The following is a 19,369-nucleotide window of genomic DNA, read 5'->3' as shown; positions in this document are numbered from 1 at the left end:
AAACAAAAGCATAAATTAAATATGGTGGCCAGGTGATTTAAATGTTTGTATTGGAAAATATTGATATTTAAATAGTTGATCAGAAACTAATTAAGTACCAGCATTTCCCAATAAAAGCACATTTAAATCAGTCTGCCACCATATTTAATCTATACTTCTGTTTTAAAGATGAGTAATTTTTTTTCCAATGAATAGCATGTTTAAGTTTAGTACAGCAGTTAGATGTATGTCTGAATATAATTTAATGGCTTGATACTTTGAAAACAAGGCAATTATGACTACAAACCAATTAACAATCACTCACATGATATAGACCATCTCATATCATCCCAGGTGGAGAAAATATCTCCATTCCAGTGTCCACTATAGCGACCTAAACCTGGGAAAGTAGATCTAGAAATAATGAAAGGTCGTTTCATCCTAATACTTGATAAAGCACTGAAACACAAAAAAAAATAACAATAAAAATAAAATAAATAAAAATAAAGAAACTGATAAGTAAATGTGTAAAAAAATTATTACAACAACAAAACTGATTACTACTATTTAAGTTCTTTTTTTAACTTAAAAATATTTTTAATTAACAAATTCATGCTGTGGTTATTGGGATAAGGAGTTTGCAATAATAGCAACAACAACAACAACCATATTGTTCTTATTGTATAGTACTGGTCATGTAACAAATTTCAATACGAATTGGCTAAATAAAAAAAGTAAGGTTATGTATCTTCTTTAAAAGGGTGAGAAATTCCACAAAGTTTGCTTAATTTTCAAAAACATCCGTCAGTTCCTGCAAAGGTAATAGTGGCATGTGATGCAAGAAAGCAAGCATATGAGCTTATGTAGCATCAGCCAAAAAAAAAAAAAAAAAAAAATTCACAGCGATTCCCTCTAAATGTTTGTCCAGTTCCTCCTTGAATTTTTTTAAGCTATCAACTTCCACAATGACAGACGGAAGTTTGTTCCAGCTCTGTCTTTCCTCAATATGAATTTATACCCCCTTAGGTTCATAATCTGAGAATGGAAGAATTCCATCAGAATTCAGCGTGCTCAACCCATTCAAGGCCTTATACACCTTAATCAGATCACTGCACAGGTGCATAGTCTCCAGCTGCTGCAATTTGCAGATATTAAGCCTCTCTTCGTAAGAGGATCCCTTCATTCCCCTCACCAATCTTGTTGCCCTTCTCTGTACACGCTCAAGCAAATCTACATCCTTCCTGAAATGAGGCCTCCAGACCTGTTGCAGTACTCAAGGAATTTCCTGACCATTGCCTTATACAAAGGGATAATCACCTCCTTTTCCCTGCAAGAAAAGTTCCTGTATATCATTGACAAAACCCCATGACCTGCTCTTGCAGCCTGTCTGCATTGCTCAGAAAACTTCATATCTGACTGCACAACTACTCCCAGGTCTTTTTCATTTTCTACCACCCTAAGTGTAGTACCACACAGTTGGTATGTTCCTCTGGGGTTACTTCTATCCATATGCAGTACTTTGCATTTGTCAATGTTAAACTTCTCAGTCCATCTGCCCAAATTTTCTAGATCCTGTTGCAGTAGCACACTGCCATTACTGTCATTAACAACCCTGCCAACCTATGTATCAACTGCAAACTTCGACACTAAGCCTGATATACCTTCATCAATATCACTGATAAATATACAAAACAACAGTGGGCCCAACACCGAACCCTGTGGAACTCCACTAATAACATTAGTCCATGAAGAGCAGCATTCACTGATTACCACTCTCTGTCTTCTCCCACTCACCCACCCTTTTATCCATTGTAGCAACTTACCCTTAATACCATTCTGCTCCAATTGTACAGTAGTCTTCCATGAGCAACAGTGTCAAAAGCTTTCATGAAATCCAAGTACAAAAGTATATGATATCAAAATTATTTTTTGCATCCAGTTCCTTTGTAACCACATCATAATATCCAATCAAATTTGTCATACAAGACTTTCTGTTAACAAATCCATGCTGTGTCTGAATTATTGCTGCAGTCTTATCTAGATGATCCTGCAATGCATCTTTAACCAGTGACTCCATTATTTTACCCAGAACAGAAGTTAAACTAACTGGTCTGTAATTACTCATGTCACCCTTCAATCCCCCTTTGTGAATTGGGGATATATTTGCACATCTCCAGTCTGTGGGGATCTCCCCCTGAGTACAAGAATGCTCTCATAATTATAGCTAAGGGTTTGCTTAGTTCCTTTGCTGCCTCCTTTAATATAACTGGATAGATCCCAATCTACCCCAGGTTCCTGCAAATCTGTGAGAGATGAAAATAAGTTCCATTGTTCCTGCTTCTAATAGGGTCAATCAAGGAGAATACACTTTACCATAAGAACAGACATCTTTTCTGCCTTTGCTAATAAGACGGAAAAGAAGAGTTAATTAAATGTTTTATACATGCACTGACAAAAAGCAATTCTTTACCCTTGCACACAGTACAATAGTTATGATCATTGTTCTTCCATACTATGTAAAAAAGACGTGTTCACATATTAAAATGGGAGGAATTCACAGGGTTGTTTTTTTTTTTTTTTTACTTTGTGAAAGTTGGACTCAGGCTAGGATATCACTTTTTGTCTTTTCTTAGCTCTGGAAGACCAGAATCATAGTTGCACCTTGATTTGTTTAAGTTTATTATGTGTTTGTACCAAATATTTTGCCATTAAGAGCTGTAAGTTTTTTGTATGTATTATAGTTTGTATTTCAAACTATAATACATACTGGCTTTGTAGTTTGAAAAGTAAAAAAATTTTTACTCTATGGGATTGAAACTGTTGAATATTTTTAATCTGTATAGTTCACTCATTTTATACAGCATAACAAATTTTTGTGGGCGAACAAAATATATTCACCATAACGAAATTTCATTATAGTGAAATGCAGTAAAAAAATGTCAGAACAATAATTTACAAATTATTACAAAATAATTACACCAGAACTTGCTTTATTAAATGCAATATTTATATTTTCCTAATTAAAAATTCAAAAATTTTAAAATTGCATTTTTTATAATTTTATAATTGCATTTTTTATAATTGTTATTTTCAATGAAACAAAACTTTTATTGATTCTGCCTGGAAAACAAGAAAAACATTATAAACATGAAACTACAGTCTCTTCCATTTTCAAATTTGTAAACATGTAATAAGCACAACCAGAAGGCAATATAATGTAAAAAAAAAATTGTGTAATTCTTCACACAAAACCATAAAAAAACATAATTTCAATGCTCATGATACTAAGTAAATCTGCATGCAAACATGTAATTCTGCGTAAGACTTCAGGAAACAGACATGTGAAAAGCCACATCTCAAACAGGCAATTAACTGTTCAGTGAGTAAATCAGTGCAGCATTACCAGATGTTAATATTGGCACATGATGCAAGAAAGCAAACTTATACAGCATCAACCAAGAAAATAAAAATCCTATTTCTCCTATCCATCCCCTACTATAGTTTGTCTAGTTCTTCCTTTAATTTATTCAAACTATTCACTTTCACAACAATGGATAGAAGCTTGTTCCAGCAATAAATCACCCATTGGCTGAAAGCAAACGTCTGTATTCTGCAACATCTGTCCTCAATTTTAATTTATACCCTATCATGTGCATTGTCTGAGCAAGAGGAAGAATCCTATCAGCACTAAGTTTGTTCATCAGCAGCACTGAGTTTGTTCAATCCATTCAAAGCCATAAACATCTCAATCAGATCACACCACAGGTGCCTATTCTCCAGACACTAGCAATTTGCAGAAGTGAAGCCTTTCTTGATAAGAGCACCCCTTTGTTCTCGTCACCAATCTCGCTGCTCTTCTCTATATCTGTTCCAGCAGATCTATATCCTTCCTAAAATGAGGTTTCCAGAGCTGTATGCTGTACTCAAGATGTAGCCTGACCATTGCCGTATATAATGGGATCCCTGCTTTATCCCTCTAGCAAAATTCCTGTATATCATTGACAAAACCCCATGAGATGTCCTGGCACCTGTCTGCACTGCTCATAAAATTTCATATCAGACTGCATGATTAGCCCCAGATCCTTTTCATTTTCCACAACCCTGAGGGTAGTACCACACAGTTGATAAGTTACTCTGGGATTACTACTACCCATATGCAGTACAGCTTGCATTTGTCAATGTTAAACTTCAGTTGCCACTTCTCAGTCCATCTGCCTAATTTTTCTGGATCTTGTTTCAGCAGCATACCTTCATTACTGTCATTAACTGCCCTGCCAACCTTGCATCATCTGCAAACTTAGACAATAAGTCTGATATACCCTCATCAATATCATTACTAAATACAGAAAAAAAACAATGGGCCATCACTGAACCCTGTGAGACTCCACTAATAACATTAACTCACAAAGAGCAGTGTCTATTGATAATCACTCTCTGCCTTCTCCCATTAAACTATCCCTATATCCATAGCAACAACTTTCCCTAATGCCACACTGTTCCAATTTGAGCAGCAGCAGCAGTCTTTTATTGGGCAACAATATCAAAAGCTTTGTTGAAAAAAAATCCAAGTATATGATAGCAAAATTATTCTTTGCATCAAAAAAGTTGTTTTGTTACTACATCACAGTATCCAATTAAATTGGTCAAACATGATCTCCCCTTAACAGACCTATGCTGTGACTGAAGTATAACTGCCCTCCTGTCTTGATGATCCTGCATTACTTCTTTAACCAATGACTTTTTTTCTCTGGAACAGAAGTTAAGCTAACAGGTCTGTAATAATTACTTGTATTATCCTTTGATTTCCCTTTTTTAACTGGGGATACATTTGAACACCTCCAGTCCACAAGGATCTCCCTTGAATCCAAATAGGCTCTCATAATTTTGACTAAGGGTTTGCTTACCTCCTTTGCTGCCTGCCTTAAAATAACTGGACAGATCTCATCCACCCCAAGTGCCTCTTTTATGTTTAGCTTCAACAATCTCTTCCACTTTCCTCTCAGTTATCACAAAATCATCCCTGTTAGAGTTTGATAAACTTCTGGCATCCCCTCCCTAAAGAGTTTCTCATGTGAATGTAGATGCAAAATACCTATTCAGTCTGTCAGCAACCTGAGCTGCAGGATCATCAACAGTTAATCCATCGACATCAAGTGGACCAATGTGATTCAGTTCCTTCCTTCTATTTTTAACATAAATATAGATGTCTTTGCTGCTTTTCTTGGCATTCTTTGCCAGAGACTTCTTGTAATCTGCCTTGGATTGCCTAATCTCCTGTTACTTAATTGTAGACTAGTTAATAACTACCATAGGCTACTGTATCAACTGATAATTTATATGCATCCCATATCTGCCATGTGTCTCAAATGATCATCTGATATCCATTTAGGCCTATACCTTGAACAGTATTTCTTAATTGATATAAAAACCCTCATAGCTTCTATGATTATTTCCCTGAATGCTTTCCAGTTAGAATTTGTTGTTGGTAATAATATTAGTTAGTCCCACTGTACTGAATTTAAAACTGTCTGAGACCATTCTTAGTCTCCTTGATGAACGCAAAAACTCCTTCCCTTTACCCCTAATGGTAGTTACATCTTAAAGTAAATCCCACATATCAATATACTGTGATCACTGCCACCTAGTGGTTCTTTTATCTGCAGTTTCTTAATACACAAAGAATCACTGTTGGATAATCAGATCAAGAGTATTGCTCTCTCTTATTGCTTCTCTAACACACTGCTGTAGAAAACAGTTATCCAACAAATCCACAAAAGTCTTGCTAGTGTGAGTGACCAACCAAAATATCTGGAAAATTAAAATCCTCATTATAAGACACTGACATCTGATTTACTGACCCACTCTAATTTTTAAAGATCAAAAATTGTGTACATCATACTTTGAGGATTTTTTGGGGTTTTTTTTACATATTTCATTATAATGGCCATATTTTTTCATAGCGGGATGAATATTTATTGTACTAACTTGATAGTTCGCTACAGCGATATTCATTAAAATGAAAAGTTTATAAAGAGATACACAGTAAATCAGCAGAAGATGAGAAATGATTTCATTATACTGAATATTTTGTAACTGGCATTCATTATATAGTGACATTTTATTGTGCTTTTACAGCACAAATTCACTGACAATTATACTGTGTGAACAATCAGCAATTGTTCACAGTATGAGTAATCAGGTAAGTGTATTTAGGGTCAAGTGGCACCAGGGGTTTCCCTCATCTCCGCATAGTTTACGTTGTGGTGTGTTACAGTACGCTGTAAATGCCAAAGATTTAAAAGTGTGTGGGTCTTGGATCATTTAGTGTCGTGTACCGTTGATCTTCTGGTCGTTTAGCCACTGAACCCCAGTTGGGCCCAACGTTGCCCCACTTACGCCCTGTGGAGGCAGACCAGGAATCCAGTAGCTTATATATACTCTAGCTGGTCCTGCCACCTAATATACTGAGATTTCGGCAGCTAGGATCTGAAAAAAAAAAAGGGGGGGGGCACTTAAGTTTAGAAAAAGCCCAGAGAGATTAATGTGGTTCAGGTTTCAATTTAGAAATTGTTAATTTTAATTAGTTGTGTGGGGTTTACGCTGGCGTATTAGTCAGAGTAGGGGGAAGAGAATGGAGGGGGGAAGACAGAAGTATGGGGTCGATAAGGAAGGCAACCCCAGGTGGTCAGTACGGCATGCCCATGCCTCACCAGGTGAAGTACATGGGGGTGGCAGGGGAGGACGGAGACAGGAAGACCATCTCCTCCTCTCCCTGCTGGGCAAGGGAGCTGGTACAGATCGCCAGTGGCTACATGGCAGTGAGGCTGCAGCAGTCGTAGTGTAGTCATAAGATCATGTCCGGTAGTAGAGTCACTCGTGAGACAGTGTCCCGTCCAAGTTGAATGTCTTTTATTTTTGGTTCTCTATCTTCAGTTAGTACATTTGTCAGTTTCACTTAGGTGTCATATTTGTTGGTATATAGGCAGGGTTTCTTGGTTCCAGTGTTCGTCTGTATCTTTGTAGAGAGTGCACAGTCACTATTCCTAGGCAAGACAGCTAGCATCTTCCACATAATTATCATTCCGGGGTGTGTCTGAAAGGATGTTTTGATTTGTTATCTGGCTGGCTGTCTTTCACTCCTGGTGTATTGTATTTAGCGTTCTCCTTCTTGAGAAGAGTTCTTGAGCAAAGTTGGTCAGGGCTCTGTATTTCTCCTCTGAATCCAGTAGGTGAAACTCTTGCCCTCTGGGGAGGTATCTTATACTCGCGATTAGAATGCACCTGAGATCCTCGTATTGTTGACAGTCATACATGAGGTGTTCCCAGGTTTCGATCTCTCCACATGTACAGCATGGGACCTCTACAAGGGCAAAGTCCATTAACTGCGTTAAAGGTCCACTGTTGTTTTTTGTGTTTTTTGTATTCATCAATGATATTGATGATGGTATATCAGGCTTAATGTCCAAGTTTTCAGGCGATACAAAGGTTGGCAGGGTTGTTCATGACACTAATGACAGTAAGCTGCTGCAACAGGATCTGAAAAAGTTGAGCAGATGGGCTGAAAGGTGGCAACTGAAGTTTAACATTGACAAATGTAAAGTACTACATATGGGAAGCAGTAACCCCAGAGTAACGTATCAACTGTGTGGTACTACGCTGATAGTGGTAGAGAGTGAAAAGGACCTGGGGGTAATTGTGCAGGCAGATATGAAATTTTCTGAGCAGTGCTGATGGTCTGAAAAAGTAGCTCATGGTGTCTTGTCAATAATATATGGGAATTTTTCTAGCAGGGATTTTTCCCTTGTATAAGGCAATGGTCAGGCCACACCTTGAGTATGGTATACAGGTTTGGAGGCTCATTTTAAGAAGGATGTAGAACTGTTGGAATGAGTACAGAGAAGGGCAACAAGATTAGTGAATGGAACAAAGGGTTGCTCTTATGAAGAATGGCTTAAGTTTTGCAAATTACAGTGTCCAGAGACTAAGCACCTGCGAGGTGATCTGAATGAGGTGTATAAAGCCTTGAATGGCTTGAGCATGCTCAATGCAGATGGGATTTTTCCTCTTGCTCAGAATAATCACCTGAGAGGGCATAAATTCAAATTGAGGAAAGACAGTTGTAGGACAGATGTGCAGCAGTTTGCCTTTAGCCAGCAGGTGATTGACTGCTGGAACAAACTTCCATCTGTCATTGTAGAAATTGATAGCTTAAACAGATTCAAGCAGAACTGGACAAACATTTGGAGCCAGTGGATGGGTGAAATGAGAAGGGTCTGTGTATTTTTTTTTTCTTTTTTGGCTGATGCTATATAAGCTTGCTTTCTTGTGCCCTTGCTAATGCTGAAACAAAGTTCCTTATGTTAAACATAACTACATGTAATGTGCATGTGGTTCAGGAACAGGGTACTAACCTAAAGAAACAAAACAAGACTTTCTTCTAAGTTCTCAGGATAGAATATCTCTCCACTGAACTATATCCTGTATGTGCAGAGAGAGGGAGATGAAAAGGACCTGCTACAGAGGAGATAGTCTGACAGCAGGACAGGCATAATGTTCAGGACCAAATGAAAGGAAAATATAGCTGCTATAATAATAAATAATAACCCCCTCCCGATTTTGAAGAGCAACAACTGGTGGAGGACTTTCAGTGGAGTAAGGATGTTTCTCAAATAAAGTGCCCATCAAAGTCTCCAGAAATGAATCCCACTGAGCACAGAGTGCTCTGGAGAAAACAATTTTGAAATGTCAGTTCATTCTTTCCAAACTGCTCTCTTGAAAGAGCATGCTTCACTAATGTCAGGACTCTTTCACAATCTTATTAACAGTATAAGACTGCAGTTGTTACCATATCTCCAATTAAAGTTTAAAAACTCCTCTACTAGATATTCATTTTCGTGTATGCATGAGAGCTAATTTGCATATTTCAGAAATGATATGTTTCCACATGGTACAGAAAAGTGTCATAAAAGTGTGCTTCCATACCAAATTTCTATTGAAGTATAGTAATTTTTCAAACTACTGCACTTTACTTTTCTTGTTTAACCCCTTCACGGATTATACCGAGATATCTTGATATAATACCCGAAGCAAACAATAATACCTCCAAATTTAGGATTGAAACATATTTTCTTGAGCATTTATCTTGCTAATTTTGAATTAGCCAGATAAATCCCGAGATTTCTCGGGATTTTCTTACGTCTGGCAGCAGACGACTGGCTTTCATTTTACTTATATTTACTTATTGTACAGCAATGTCAGAACAGTAACGTGCATTCCTATGTGTCACTAGTAAACAAAATAAAATTTGCCATCCTAAATGCTGAATACTGATAAGCGTTAACCAATTAGAAAACTATATCAAAAAATATTTCGGCATCCTCTTGAACTACCGCACGTAAGCGAAGTTATTTTTTTAAATTTATTTATATAATGATTAGTGAAGAGTGTTTTTCTGTTCCTTTCTTTTAGCTGAAGCGCTAGTTTATTAAAAAAAAATCTGTATAATTTGCAAACTTTTTGGAATACACGAGATAACTTGGGATAGCCCAAATGGGTTAATTATTCCCATGTATTTTCTACTAAAATATTTATAAAAAAAACACAAAAAATTATACGAGTATTTGCATGATGCATACTTTTAATTTGTAAAATAAAAAAAGTCTATCTGTTATGGTACATTTTCTGGAAAAAAATGTTCTGGGGAGGGGTTAAACCTCAACTTTTGTCCACCAGTGTATATACATCAGAAAAAGCAAAATAAATATGAAAAATTAGAGAACTGTATGAGTTTCAAGGCTTTGAAAAAACACAAGTGTTTCTGAAATTTTTTTCTTCTTTTTTAGTCCTCTGACCACATTTCTCTAATATATTTTTTAAATAGTAGAATTAGAAAATTTGGTAAAAAAATTATACTATAGCAGTATTCATTCTAAATATTATCTTACAATATTTCAAATTAAAATGCTTAGGAAATTTTGAATGAAATACTCACAATTAGAAGCTCAAAGAATAATGGATATAGTATAAATTTCTGTAAAAAAAAAAAAAAATTGGTATCATTATGAACACTCACATATTTGTGGCTATGGCTTGTGTGAGCCCATACAAATTGTGAACATTATAATGCACTGAAATATGCTGTTTTGCAGTCATACAGAGGGTGCTTGCATAAAGTGGATCCCCATTTCCTGGAACATATGGAGGATGTTCTAGAGATGAATATAAGGGACACCCATCAACAGTTCCATTATAAAAGTTTTCTGGTTCATTCATATCCTACAAAAAATAGAGAGAAAAAAAATGCTTTATAATTTTTTTTTTTACTTTCTTTTTGAAGAAATTTATAAATACAATGTAGACCTTATAAAACCAACATAAATAATCAGTAAAACAAAATTTTAAAGAATTCTGTTAAAGACTTATAAAAGACCTCTTTAAAATTCTGGGCTTTCAATTATTTAAATACATAATATTTTATGAAATTCCATAAATGTGCAATTACAAACTAACCCATTAAAAAATATGCAAATTCTGGAGGATTTCCTCAGTTCACTCTCTACAAACACTGCATCTTTGCACTGATATTTGCAAAAATACAGACTGAAAATTTGCAAGTTAACTTAATGTATTAACATGAATTCTTCCTAAATGGAAAACAAAATTATGGCATTATGGTGCAATGAGGTAGTTAAATACAAGAATAATAATGGCAATGGTACCTGAAGTTTTTTTGTAGGCATTCTTTGCCTGATTATAGCTGTGGTCACCACTGAGAAGGCTAAATGCTAATAAACTGATATTCACATCTTGCATGAGAGTGTAGTGTAAAGAATGACAGTCAGTCATTTTGCAACAGCAAAATCCTCTGCCTTGCTCTACACATTGGTGAGACTGTGCAAGGGCCATAATACTATGAATGCTTCATATATGGAAAGTGAAATTCAGGCAGGAATCAAGGTACAGCATCCACACCCCCACAATGGAACAGCCAAGCTGTGTGATACCGAACAATCCAAGATGATAGATGACTTTCATCACTGAATGCAATAATAATAGTTTGCTAAACAGACATGAAATGGCCAAAGCTATCATAAGCTTCTGGTGCACAACTCCAGCATCTTCCCATTTCTTATTGATATAAGAAATTTATGATTCAAGCTCTAATCACAGAGCTTGAATCTGGCCCTTTGAGGAAGGCACCACGGCAAGATTAATATATTCCTTACATTATGAGATACCATACAGAACAAAGGTGGCTCTAGGTGGCATCTCATTCAGTTATTGAAAAATCTTGCTGCCTCTACTCTGACAGTTGTGATTGTAGAAGCCTGAATAATATGATTTGTTATTATTGTTGTTGTTATTTGGTTTTTAGAAGCATTAACAACTAAGGCCATATTGCTCCGGGGATATGCGGTGGTCATTCCCTGAGCTTTCCGCATCCTCCGTATTTGGTGGTCACAGGCTCGAATCCCGGTCTAATCAAGGAGTGTGTGCTACGTACTGCCACTCCTGCCCACCTGGCTACGGAGGTGCCCCTGAATAATATGAATTTGAGGGATACTGTCAAGACCAAATTATGTTCAGGTCAGAAAAATATCTTGCTTATCATAAAACTGAATGCCTGGCATATCATAAAACTTTGTGTTGCCAAGAATATCAGGCAGATACATGTACAAATATACATAGTTCTGCCTGATATTCTTGGGCAACACAAAGTTTACAATTTTCTAAGCCCACTTAACTTTTCTGATAGAATTCCAACTATTGATTCCATGACTACCATTCATCTTACTTGTTCTAAGTACTTGATCTAGATTATTTCTGCTTTAAGGATGATACCTTAAAGAAGTATCTTTGCTCTGATAGTCAGTGATTTCCTAATATGAAATCTTCTTTTCTTATTCTGAAAAATTAATTTTCTCTCTCGCTATTCCTCTCCAAACTCAAAATATCAATGTGATTTTAATGTTCATAACTTCAGCTGGCTCCAATTTTCTAGCTGAATGAACATAGCTACCAGGTGGCAGAAATGTTGAGGCTTTTTTTTTTCTCCTAATACCTTAGACAATTCATTCATTTAACTACTAGAATACAAAACAATCTTACCACACTCCTGGCCTCTCTCAGACAATCCTTCAATCCTAACTGAATCTCTCAGACAATCCTAACTTGTTGTAGAACCTTATCCAAAAGACTTTTGTCCTCTGCCATTCTTAGTTTTGTTAAATTTCCTGATCCTATTACTTACCAGAACATGTCAGCAATATTATTCTTGAAGGGATCGAATCATTCATTCCTTGTTTTGCTCAAAACTCTCATCCTTTATTTAAACCACAGATGGTTTCCCAAAACATGTGCTGTGGGCAGTTCAGGATATATCACAATTGGCTTGTGAAAAAATTTCCAGCTTCATTTTATATGCATATTATAGTTCAGCAGTTGTAAACAAGTTAAGAAATCTGAAATTCATTCTAAAAAGTTCAAGAGCATGAAACTTGCCTCCTGACCAAATGACAGCTGAGCCTTCTGGTCATTTCCCAAAAATTCTGATCTTATCTCTACACCATTGGATGCAACTTCTTTCCATCTTATTCTGATGTCTGTTACTTCTATATGGTTCCACTGAAAATTCATCTAAAAATGATGATGACTTATTAGAATCTTACTTTTCCTCTAATTCTTACACTGTTAATAATGGTAAAACTCCTACTATATCAAACATACTCTCAATGCCTCTTTTGGTTTTCTTAGAGAAAGAGATTAGAAGGATAGTGAACAATCAATGTTAAGAAGTCTAAAGATCTTGAAAGTACTTTCACTTGTTCTTAAAACTTATGTGTCACAGTTAATTCATGTTTTGTGATGCCTTTTTATATTCTCTTATTCCACTGGTATTTTTCCTTTCACAGTGAAAAATCCTGACTTTCAATTACTGTTCCATTGCATTTAAGCCCTTTCATCTATTTAATGAAAATCAGTATGGATTCCATAGTTTCAGATTCACTGGTGACTTCTTAGCTAATGATACTCACCTATTGAAAAATTACATGGAAACATCTGGAGAAACTTAAACAATTGCTATTGAAATTTCTAAGGCTTCCGAATAGGGTTTCCATAAGGAACTTCTAAGCATGTTTTCACCTTGTCTGCCTTATGATTTTTGCAAGTGGGTAGCGAGTTTCCTGACTGCCTGTTTATTGCATGTAATTCGAAGGCAACTCTGTCTTCAGCTTTTCAACTAATGTTGGCGTTCCTAAGGTTCTGTTCTTTGATTCATTCTTTTTCTCCTATATATGACTTTCTCCCAATTGTGTGAAAATCCTGTCCATAGTTTTTGATGAGATACTAGATTCCCCTTTCTAGTTCGATAAATCTTGTTCTGCATAACCTCTAGTGCTTCTTGAATACCCCATTAGTTTAGTTTCTTAAAAACTGATCTCCAGTATAGAGAAGAAAGCTTATTTAACTTCAATCTTTCTAAAATTCAATATTACTGAAATGAAATTAACCCTGAAACCTTCCTAAGACTAAAAGAACATATGCTGAAACTTTGGCGTTGGTCCTTATCAAGTAATGCCCAAACATCTAACACATACATCCATTTAAACATAGAGATAACTGAAATTTTATTAAAAAAAAACTGATGAATTTCTGTCAAATTTTAATTAAATGGATGACTTGACAAATCTTTCTAAAAGACCAAAGTATAAAATTTCATCAAAATATAAAATTTTGCAAAATTCATAAAAATTGACCACAAGTTGGTAAGACAATAGACATTTTACACATTTGCAAATATACCCAAAAAGTGGTCTTATATAAATTATAATTTATATGTAAATTATACAGCTTTCAACTTTAAAAAATTAATCAAATCAGGTAGATGCTTTATTGGCTTAATTTAAGGCACCAAGTAACAAACAGTAAAAAAATTTTTACCATACCAAGGAAATCTTGTAAGTAAAGCAAGAGAATATTGACAACATAATATCATAGAAAAATAAATGAAGAAGAAATTAATATAATACTTACTATCCAAGCTCCATCATAGGGTACAACTTTATGAAAGTCTGCCATCTGTTTTGTCCAGTACTTCACAATATTAGGGTTTGTAAAGTCAGGAAAGACAGTACCTCCTGTGTTCCATACCTATATATTAACATAATAAAAAATAAAAAGTTAATATAATATTAAGTTTTACACACATGCACTTTTGCATGTGTCTTTAGCCACCAAACTACAACTCTTCAAATTTATTTGAAGAGAAAAAAAAAAAGTAGTCTTCAGCATTTAGTAACCTTGTAGAGACAAAAAGTTATCTAAATTATTTATAGCGATGGATTATTAGACACATACTTAAAAAAATGTGTAAAAGAAGTGAGTGAAGATGACAAAGGTTATATTTAATACTGCTCTGAGTAGTTGTTTGTGTAAGGCCTTATACCTTGAAGCAAATAACTAATTCAACAAGACTGTGACTTCTGAAGAAACAAGTACACTCTGAATCAATTCATCCAGTTAGAAACAGTGATTCTTGATGTGTTCATAAAGTATGGGCACTTGGTATCAGTTTTCTTTGACAAGGAGAAAAAAAAATGTTTATACTGCGAGAAGACCACATGGTCAAAGGACAGCATCATATTTAGCTGATCACAGGCTTGAACCCTGGTCACTCAAAGAATGTGTACTTATGCACCCTTACTCCTGACCGCTTTGCTATGGTGGCCTAAAGCTTAAGACACAACTTAGAGGTGTAGGTATGATGTTTTAAAAGACTTGTATCTACTTGATCTTAGAGATCATCTTCCTATTTTTATCAGGAATTTTATTTTTATAACAACTCTTCCAAGTTCGTGTTAGATCTAGCTTGTCCAATTTATTGTGCCAAGAGGAAGTGGTTCCCCAAGGTTTTGTCCTCAGCATTATGCTTTTTGCAGTCGTTGTTGTTGTTGTTGTTGTTTATTTGGTTTTTAGGAGCATTAGCAACTAAGGCCATATTGCTCCGGGATATGCGGTGGTCATTCCCCGACCTTTCCGCATCCTCCGTATTTGGTGGTGACGGGCTCGAACCCCAGTCTAATCAAGAAGCGTGTACTATGCACTGCTGCTCCTTCCCACCTGGCTACGGAGGTGCCTGCTTTTTGCAGTCAAAGTGAACTCTATTACAGAACAGCTTGTTCCATCAGTAAACATTTTAGTATTTTCTGCTGCTCCTGCAATATGAGAGTTATTAAATGACAACTGCAACAAGCAACTGACCACCTTAGTTCCTGGGCTTTAGCCTATGGATTTTCGTTTTCTGCTCAAAAGACCATTTGTGGGAATTTTTGTTGCAAGTGGAATCTTCACCCTGACCATTAACTCAGACTTGGACAAAATGCAATTATTGTGGTAGTAGAAAAACATTTTTGAGACTCATCTTTGATCAAAGTCTGACTTGCCTCCATCATATCTGTCAGCACAGAACAAATGCAAGAAATCTAAAATCATGCTTAGTGCTATTGCCTCCAATTATTGGGGAACAGATAGAAGCATTTTATTGTGCCTTTATCAAGCACTTGTCTGGTTCAAACTTGATTATGGATCCCAAGTCTATTCCACTGCTAGAAATTCCATTCTCTGATAGCTCAAGCCAATCCACCACAGAGAACTATCAAGATTTCCACAGGGGAATTTTGTACTTTGCCCATCCAAAGTCTTTATGTGGAAGTCAGTGAACTGCCATTGATGCTTTGATGTCAGAAGCTGTTGATACACTATGCCACAAAAATAAAATCCCTACCTCAACATCTATGTGGACATCTGTTTACATGCCATGATGTGAAAATCTGTAAAATACATGTAGAACTCAGTCATTCCTTTGGTATCAAGATTCAAGATATAAACTTTATGCTGGATGCTATATCCACGTCAGCCAGGAAAGTCCTTCCTTGGAACATGCAATTTCCATCTTGTGATTTTACTCTTAAGAGCCAAATGAAAGTTAACACATCTCCATGTACATATTGACAACTCTTTGCAGTAGACCGAGATGAATACCTTAACTTCTAGCCAATATATACACATGACTTGAAGTCTGAAATGTTTGCAGGATCTGTTTGTGTTTTCCCAAGCAAAACTATCTGAAATTGAATTCCACAGGATGCTGTTGTTGTTGTTGTTGTTGTTATTTGGGTTTTTAGAACCATTAGCAACTAAGGCCATATTGCGCCAGGATATGCGGTGGTCATTCCCTGACTTTTCCGCATCCTCCGTATTTGGTGGGCAGTGGGCTCGAACCCCGGTCTAATCAAGAAGTGTGTGCTACGCACTGCTGCTCCCTCCCACCTGGCTACGGAGGCGCCCCACAGGATGCACTATATACACTGCAGAGTTAAATGCAGTAGAACTGGTCTTGGATTGTAGAAAATCCCATCCGTACCAAAGGTGCATGCTATATACTGATTCTCTAAGTGTATTAAAGGCCTTATCTGATATGAGAATCACTCATCCAGTTTTGTGTCAGGTACAGAATGCTACACTCTCTTTCAGAGTTACACTTTGATAAATTTAGTTTGCCTATTTGCTTTTGCTGGATTCTTAGCCATTTTTGTATCATGGCAATGACTTGGCTGATGGTGCAGATAAATCAGCAATGCCACAGAATCACATCCATTTGTTAGTCCCCTATACAGATTACAAGTGTCTAATCCTCAACAAAGTATATACACGATGGGAACAATCTTGGCATGAACACACCACCAAAAAGCTGAATGAAATTAAGCCTATAATTATGCACTGGTAGGCTAGCCAGTGTAGGATTCACTGGGAAGAGGCAGTCCTTGGTCATATCTACATTGGACATTGTCACCTAATGCATTCCTATCTGCTGAGGGCTGATGATTGTCCTATGTGTAGATATTTTAACAGCATTTTAACAGTTTATAACATTTTAATTGAACGTATGACTTTTAGTAATGAATGCTGTGCATGTTTTATCCATCTGCCTGAGCCTTATACACTTAGACAAATTTTAACAGACGATGACAATGTGCCAGGTATATTCAAGTTTTTACATCTTATTAATTTATATAATTTTATTATGAGTGTGTTATTGTTTAATATTTTATAACTGTTTTATATTTTATATTCTCTTATGATATATTGTTTGTATCATTTTACACCTTTTGACTTAGTATATTATAGCCTCAGATGCTGATGTGAATAAACCCTTAAACAACCAACTAACCAACCAACATTTAGTACTTTTTAATGTCCTTTTTTAATTTATCATTTTCTTAAAATACTAATAAATGATAATGCAAGGAGAAAGAGAAGTTATTTACTTATTATTACTAATGTTTCAAAATATTGGAATGATATTTTGTATTTAAAAAAATTAAAAAAGACACAAACCCTTATTTCTTCTAAACCATTTCCACATCGGTCATGCACAACTTTCAGTCCCTGAAAGGGGCTAAAATCACCAATAAAAGTTCACAACCATAGTAGAAATTAAGGTAACAATTTTTCCATCTGTTTACAACATAAGTAAATGCATGATATGTCTTCTAGAGAACTGTGATACAAAAATGGTTATGTGATTATTTTACAGAGCACCTTATTTATCAAAGAACTACTTATTTATCACAGAAAATGCAAAGGTCAGAAAACATCTACAAACAATTTTGCATGTCCTAAATAAATTACAATAGTAGCAAATTGCACTACAAACACAATTTATTTCAAAACAGTAAAGTTCCTCCTAGGCACTTTCAGCACGTACTACTTGAATGGTCTTAACTAGCATCTTTTAGAATCTAGTTAATCCTCCGATTATCCTTGAAATGGCAGTTGTCTTGTTTTTGTGCTAAAACAATTAATGCTATGCGGCATTACTGTGTCTTAAACTGCACATATTGTATGGTTGGTTTGCCTGTTTTACTGTAAGAAAAACCTTTTCTGCTGAAAAAGAAGGGGGAGATAGTGCAACTCTCAGCTAAGAGTGACCAACTCAGCCATGGTATGAAAAAAGCACAAATATAAAATCCTCCCATTCTGACAGGACTCAAACCTTTTCCACAAGGTGTGGAAGGACAGCAGTTGTAATCACTATGTACCCCTGAGGGAATCAAGCATAACCTTCAGTCCTCAAAGGGCTTATAGTCACCAATATATATGCTGCAACCATGTGGTTGCAGCATATTCAGTGCTAATTTCAAAATACACAAGTTTTGTAAGTTATGGACTTACAAAATTGTGAAGCTACTTTTCAATTACCCTATGTGTTATCCACCAATTACACTGTTCTTCACAATACATAAATAACTTTCAACATGGTATCATACATGTGAATGTTATACCAAACTGCTTGTAGAACAGTAATTAAACCACCACTTAGTGCACTTGGGAAATGGCTGTACTAGTAGCAGTAAACAAGGCCAAAGCACTGCCAACAAAGAGGAAGAAAAGAAGCATTATTCCACTGCAGGAATGTGAAGTCAACTACAACCCAAGCTTTATAGGTAATTAAGACATAATCATGTTACAAATGCCTTAGTCAAAAGTATTTCTGGCTGTATTCCAGAAGTGGAGTGATATGACTTCCATCCAAAGGTGGAACAAAACAAACAAACTTGGAATCTTCAAAGTAGTATGCAAGCAGCAAAAGAGAAACAAGAATTCTTATGAAAATTTATTTTGTTTTAAATTTTAGGTACCAATCATGTCAGAATGTATACCCTTAATACAATGTGTAATCTGCTAAAAAAAAAAAAAAAAAAGAAACCTCTGCAATTTCGGTTTAAACTTGTTTAATTTTGGAAATAAGCATCTTCATCAAGAACTAGAAATTACTTTTAAACTTTTATAATAAATACAAGGCCAAACATATCAGGCTGTTCTTCCTCAATGGATCATAATTAATTATAGTATCATAATATCATGTATAATAACTTGTATCTTTATCTTTACCTTTAAGATATATTTTTATCTTTTTTTTTTTACTTAATTTTTCACATAATAATCTCTTCATTTCTTTATCAGCAATGCATAAAAAAATACTAATACAGTACTACTCTACTAATAATAATAATAACAAAGAGCCATTAACTTACTTTACCAACAAACAATTTCCCTGTTATATTTTTAATAAAGATATCCATGGCAACTCCATCATCAAAAGGGGGATAAGTACCAGGACTTTCACTATTACTGATTCCTGCATCCTAGAATAAAAATTAATTTTGATAATGATTTTTAATTAATAATAACGATTTTTCTAAAGACAACATTTAAAACAAAAAATTACAAAGCTAATGATCAATTCAACACAGAGAAGGGAGAGTATCATTATATGAAGTATACTGGTGTGCAAAATTTAAGGACCAGTCACGTTTTCACCTGTAGC

At 35.5% G+C, this 19,369-nt stretch overlaps 1 protein-coding gene across 2 annotated transcripts in view; it reads right to left on the bottom strand.

Annotated features, from left to right (window-relative positions):
* LOC150076737 (lysosomal alpha-glucosidase-like) overlaps positions 1 to 19,369 on the bottom strand; it is a 154,263-nt gene that overhangs the window by 39,334 nt on the left and 95,560 nt on the right. For both annotated transcript variants that reach the window (XM_090386529.1, XM_090386528.1), the window contains exons 7-10: positions 19,077 to 19,187; positions 14,014 to 14,130; positions 10,052 to 10,254; positions 305 to 438 (exon numbers count right to left, since the gene is read on the bottom strand). In XM_090386529.1, the coding sequence (XP_090242655.1) occupies positions 305 to 438; positions 10,052 to 10,254; positions 14,014 to 14,130; positions 19,077 to 19,187 (565 nt within the window). The remainder of the gene's footprint in view (positions 1 to 304; positions 439 to 10,051; positions 10,255 to 14,013; positions 14,131 to 19,076; positions 19,188 to 19,369) is intronic.

Source organism: Mastigoproctus giganteus, chromosome 12 (genome assembly GCF_048544385.1).
Source record: "Mastigoproctus giganteus isolate SK-2022 chromosome 12, ASM4854438v1, whole genome shotgun sequence".
Lineage (NCBI taxonomy): Eukaryota > Metazoa > Arthropoda > Arachnida > Uropygi > Thelyphonidae > Mastigoproctus > Mastigoproctus giganteus.
Note: the sequence above shows the minus strand (reverse complement) of the source record. Positions and strands in the feature narration are given on the sequence as shown.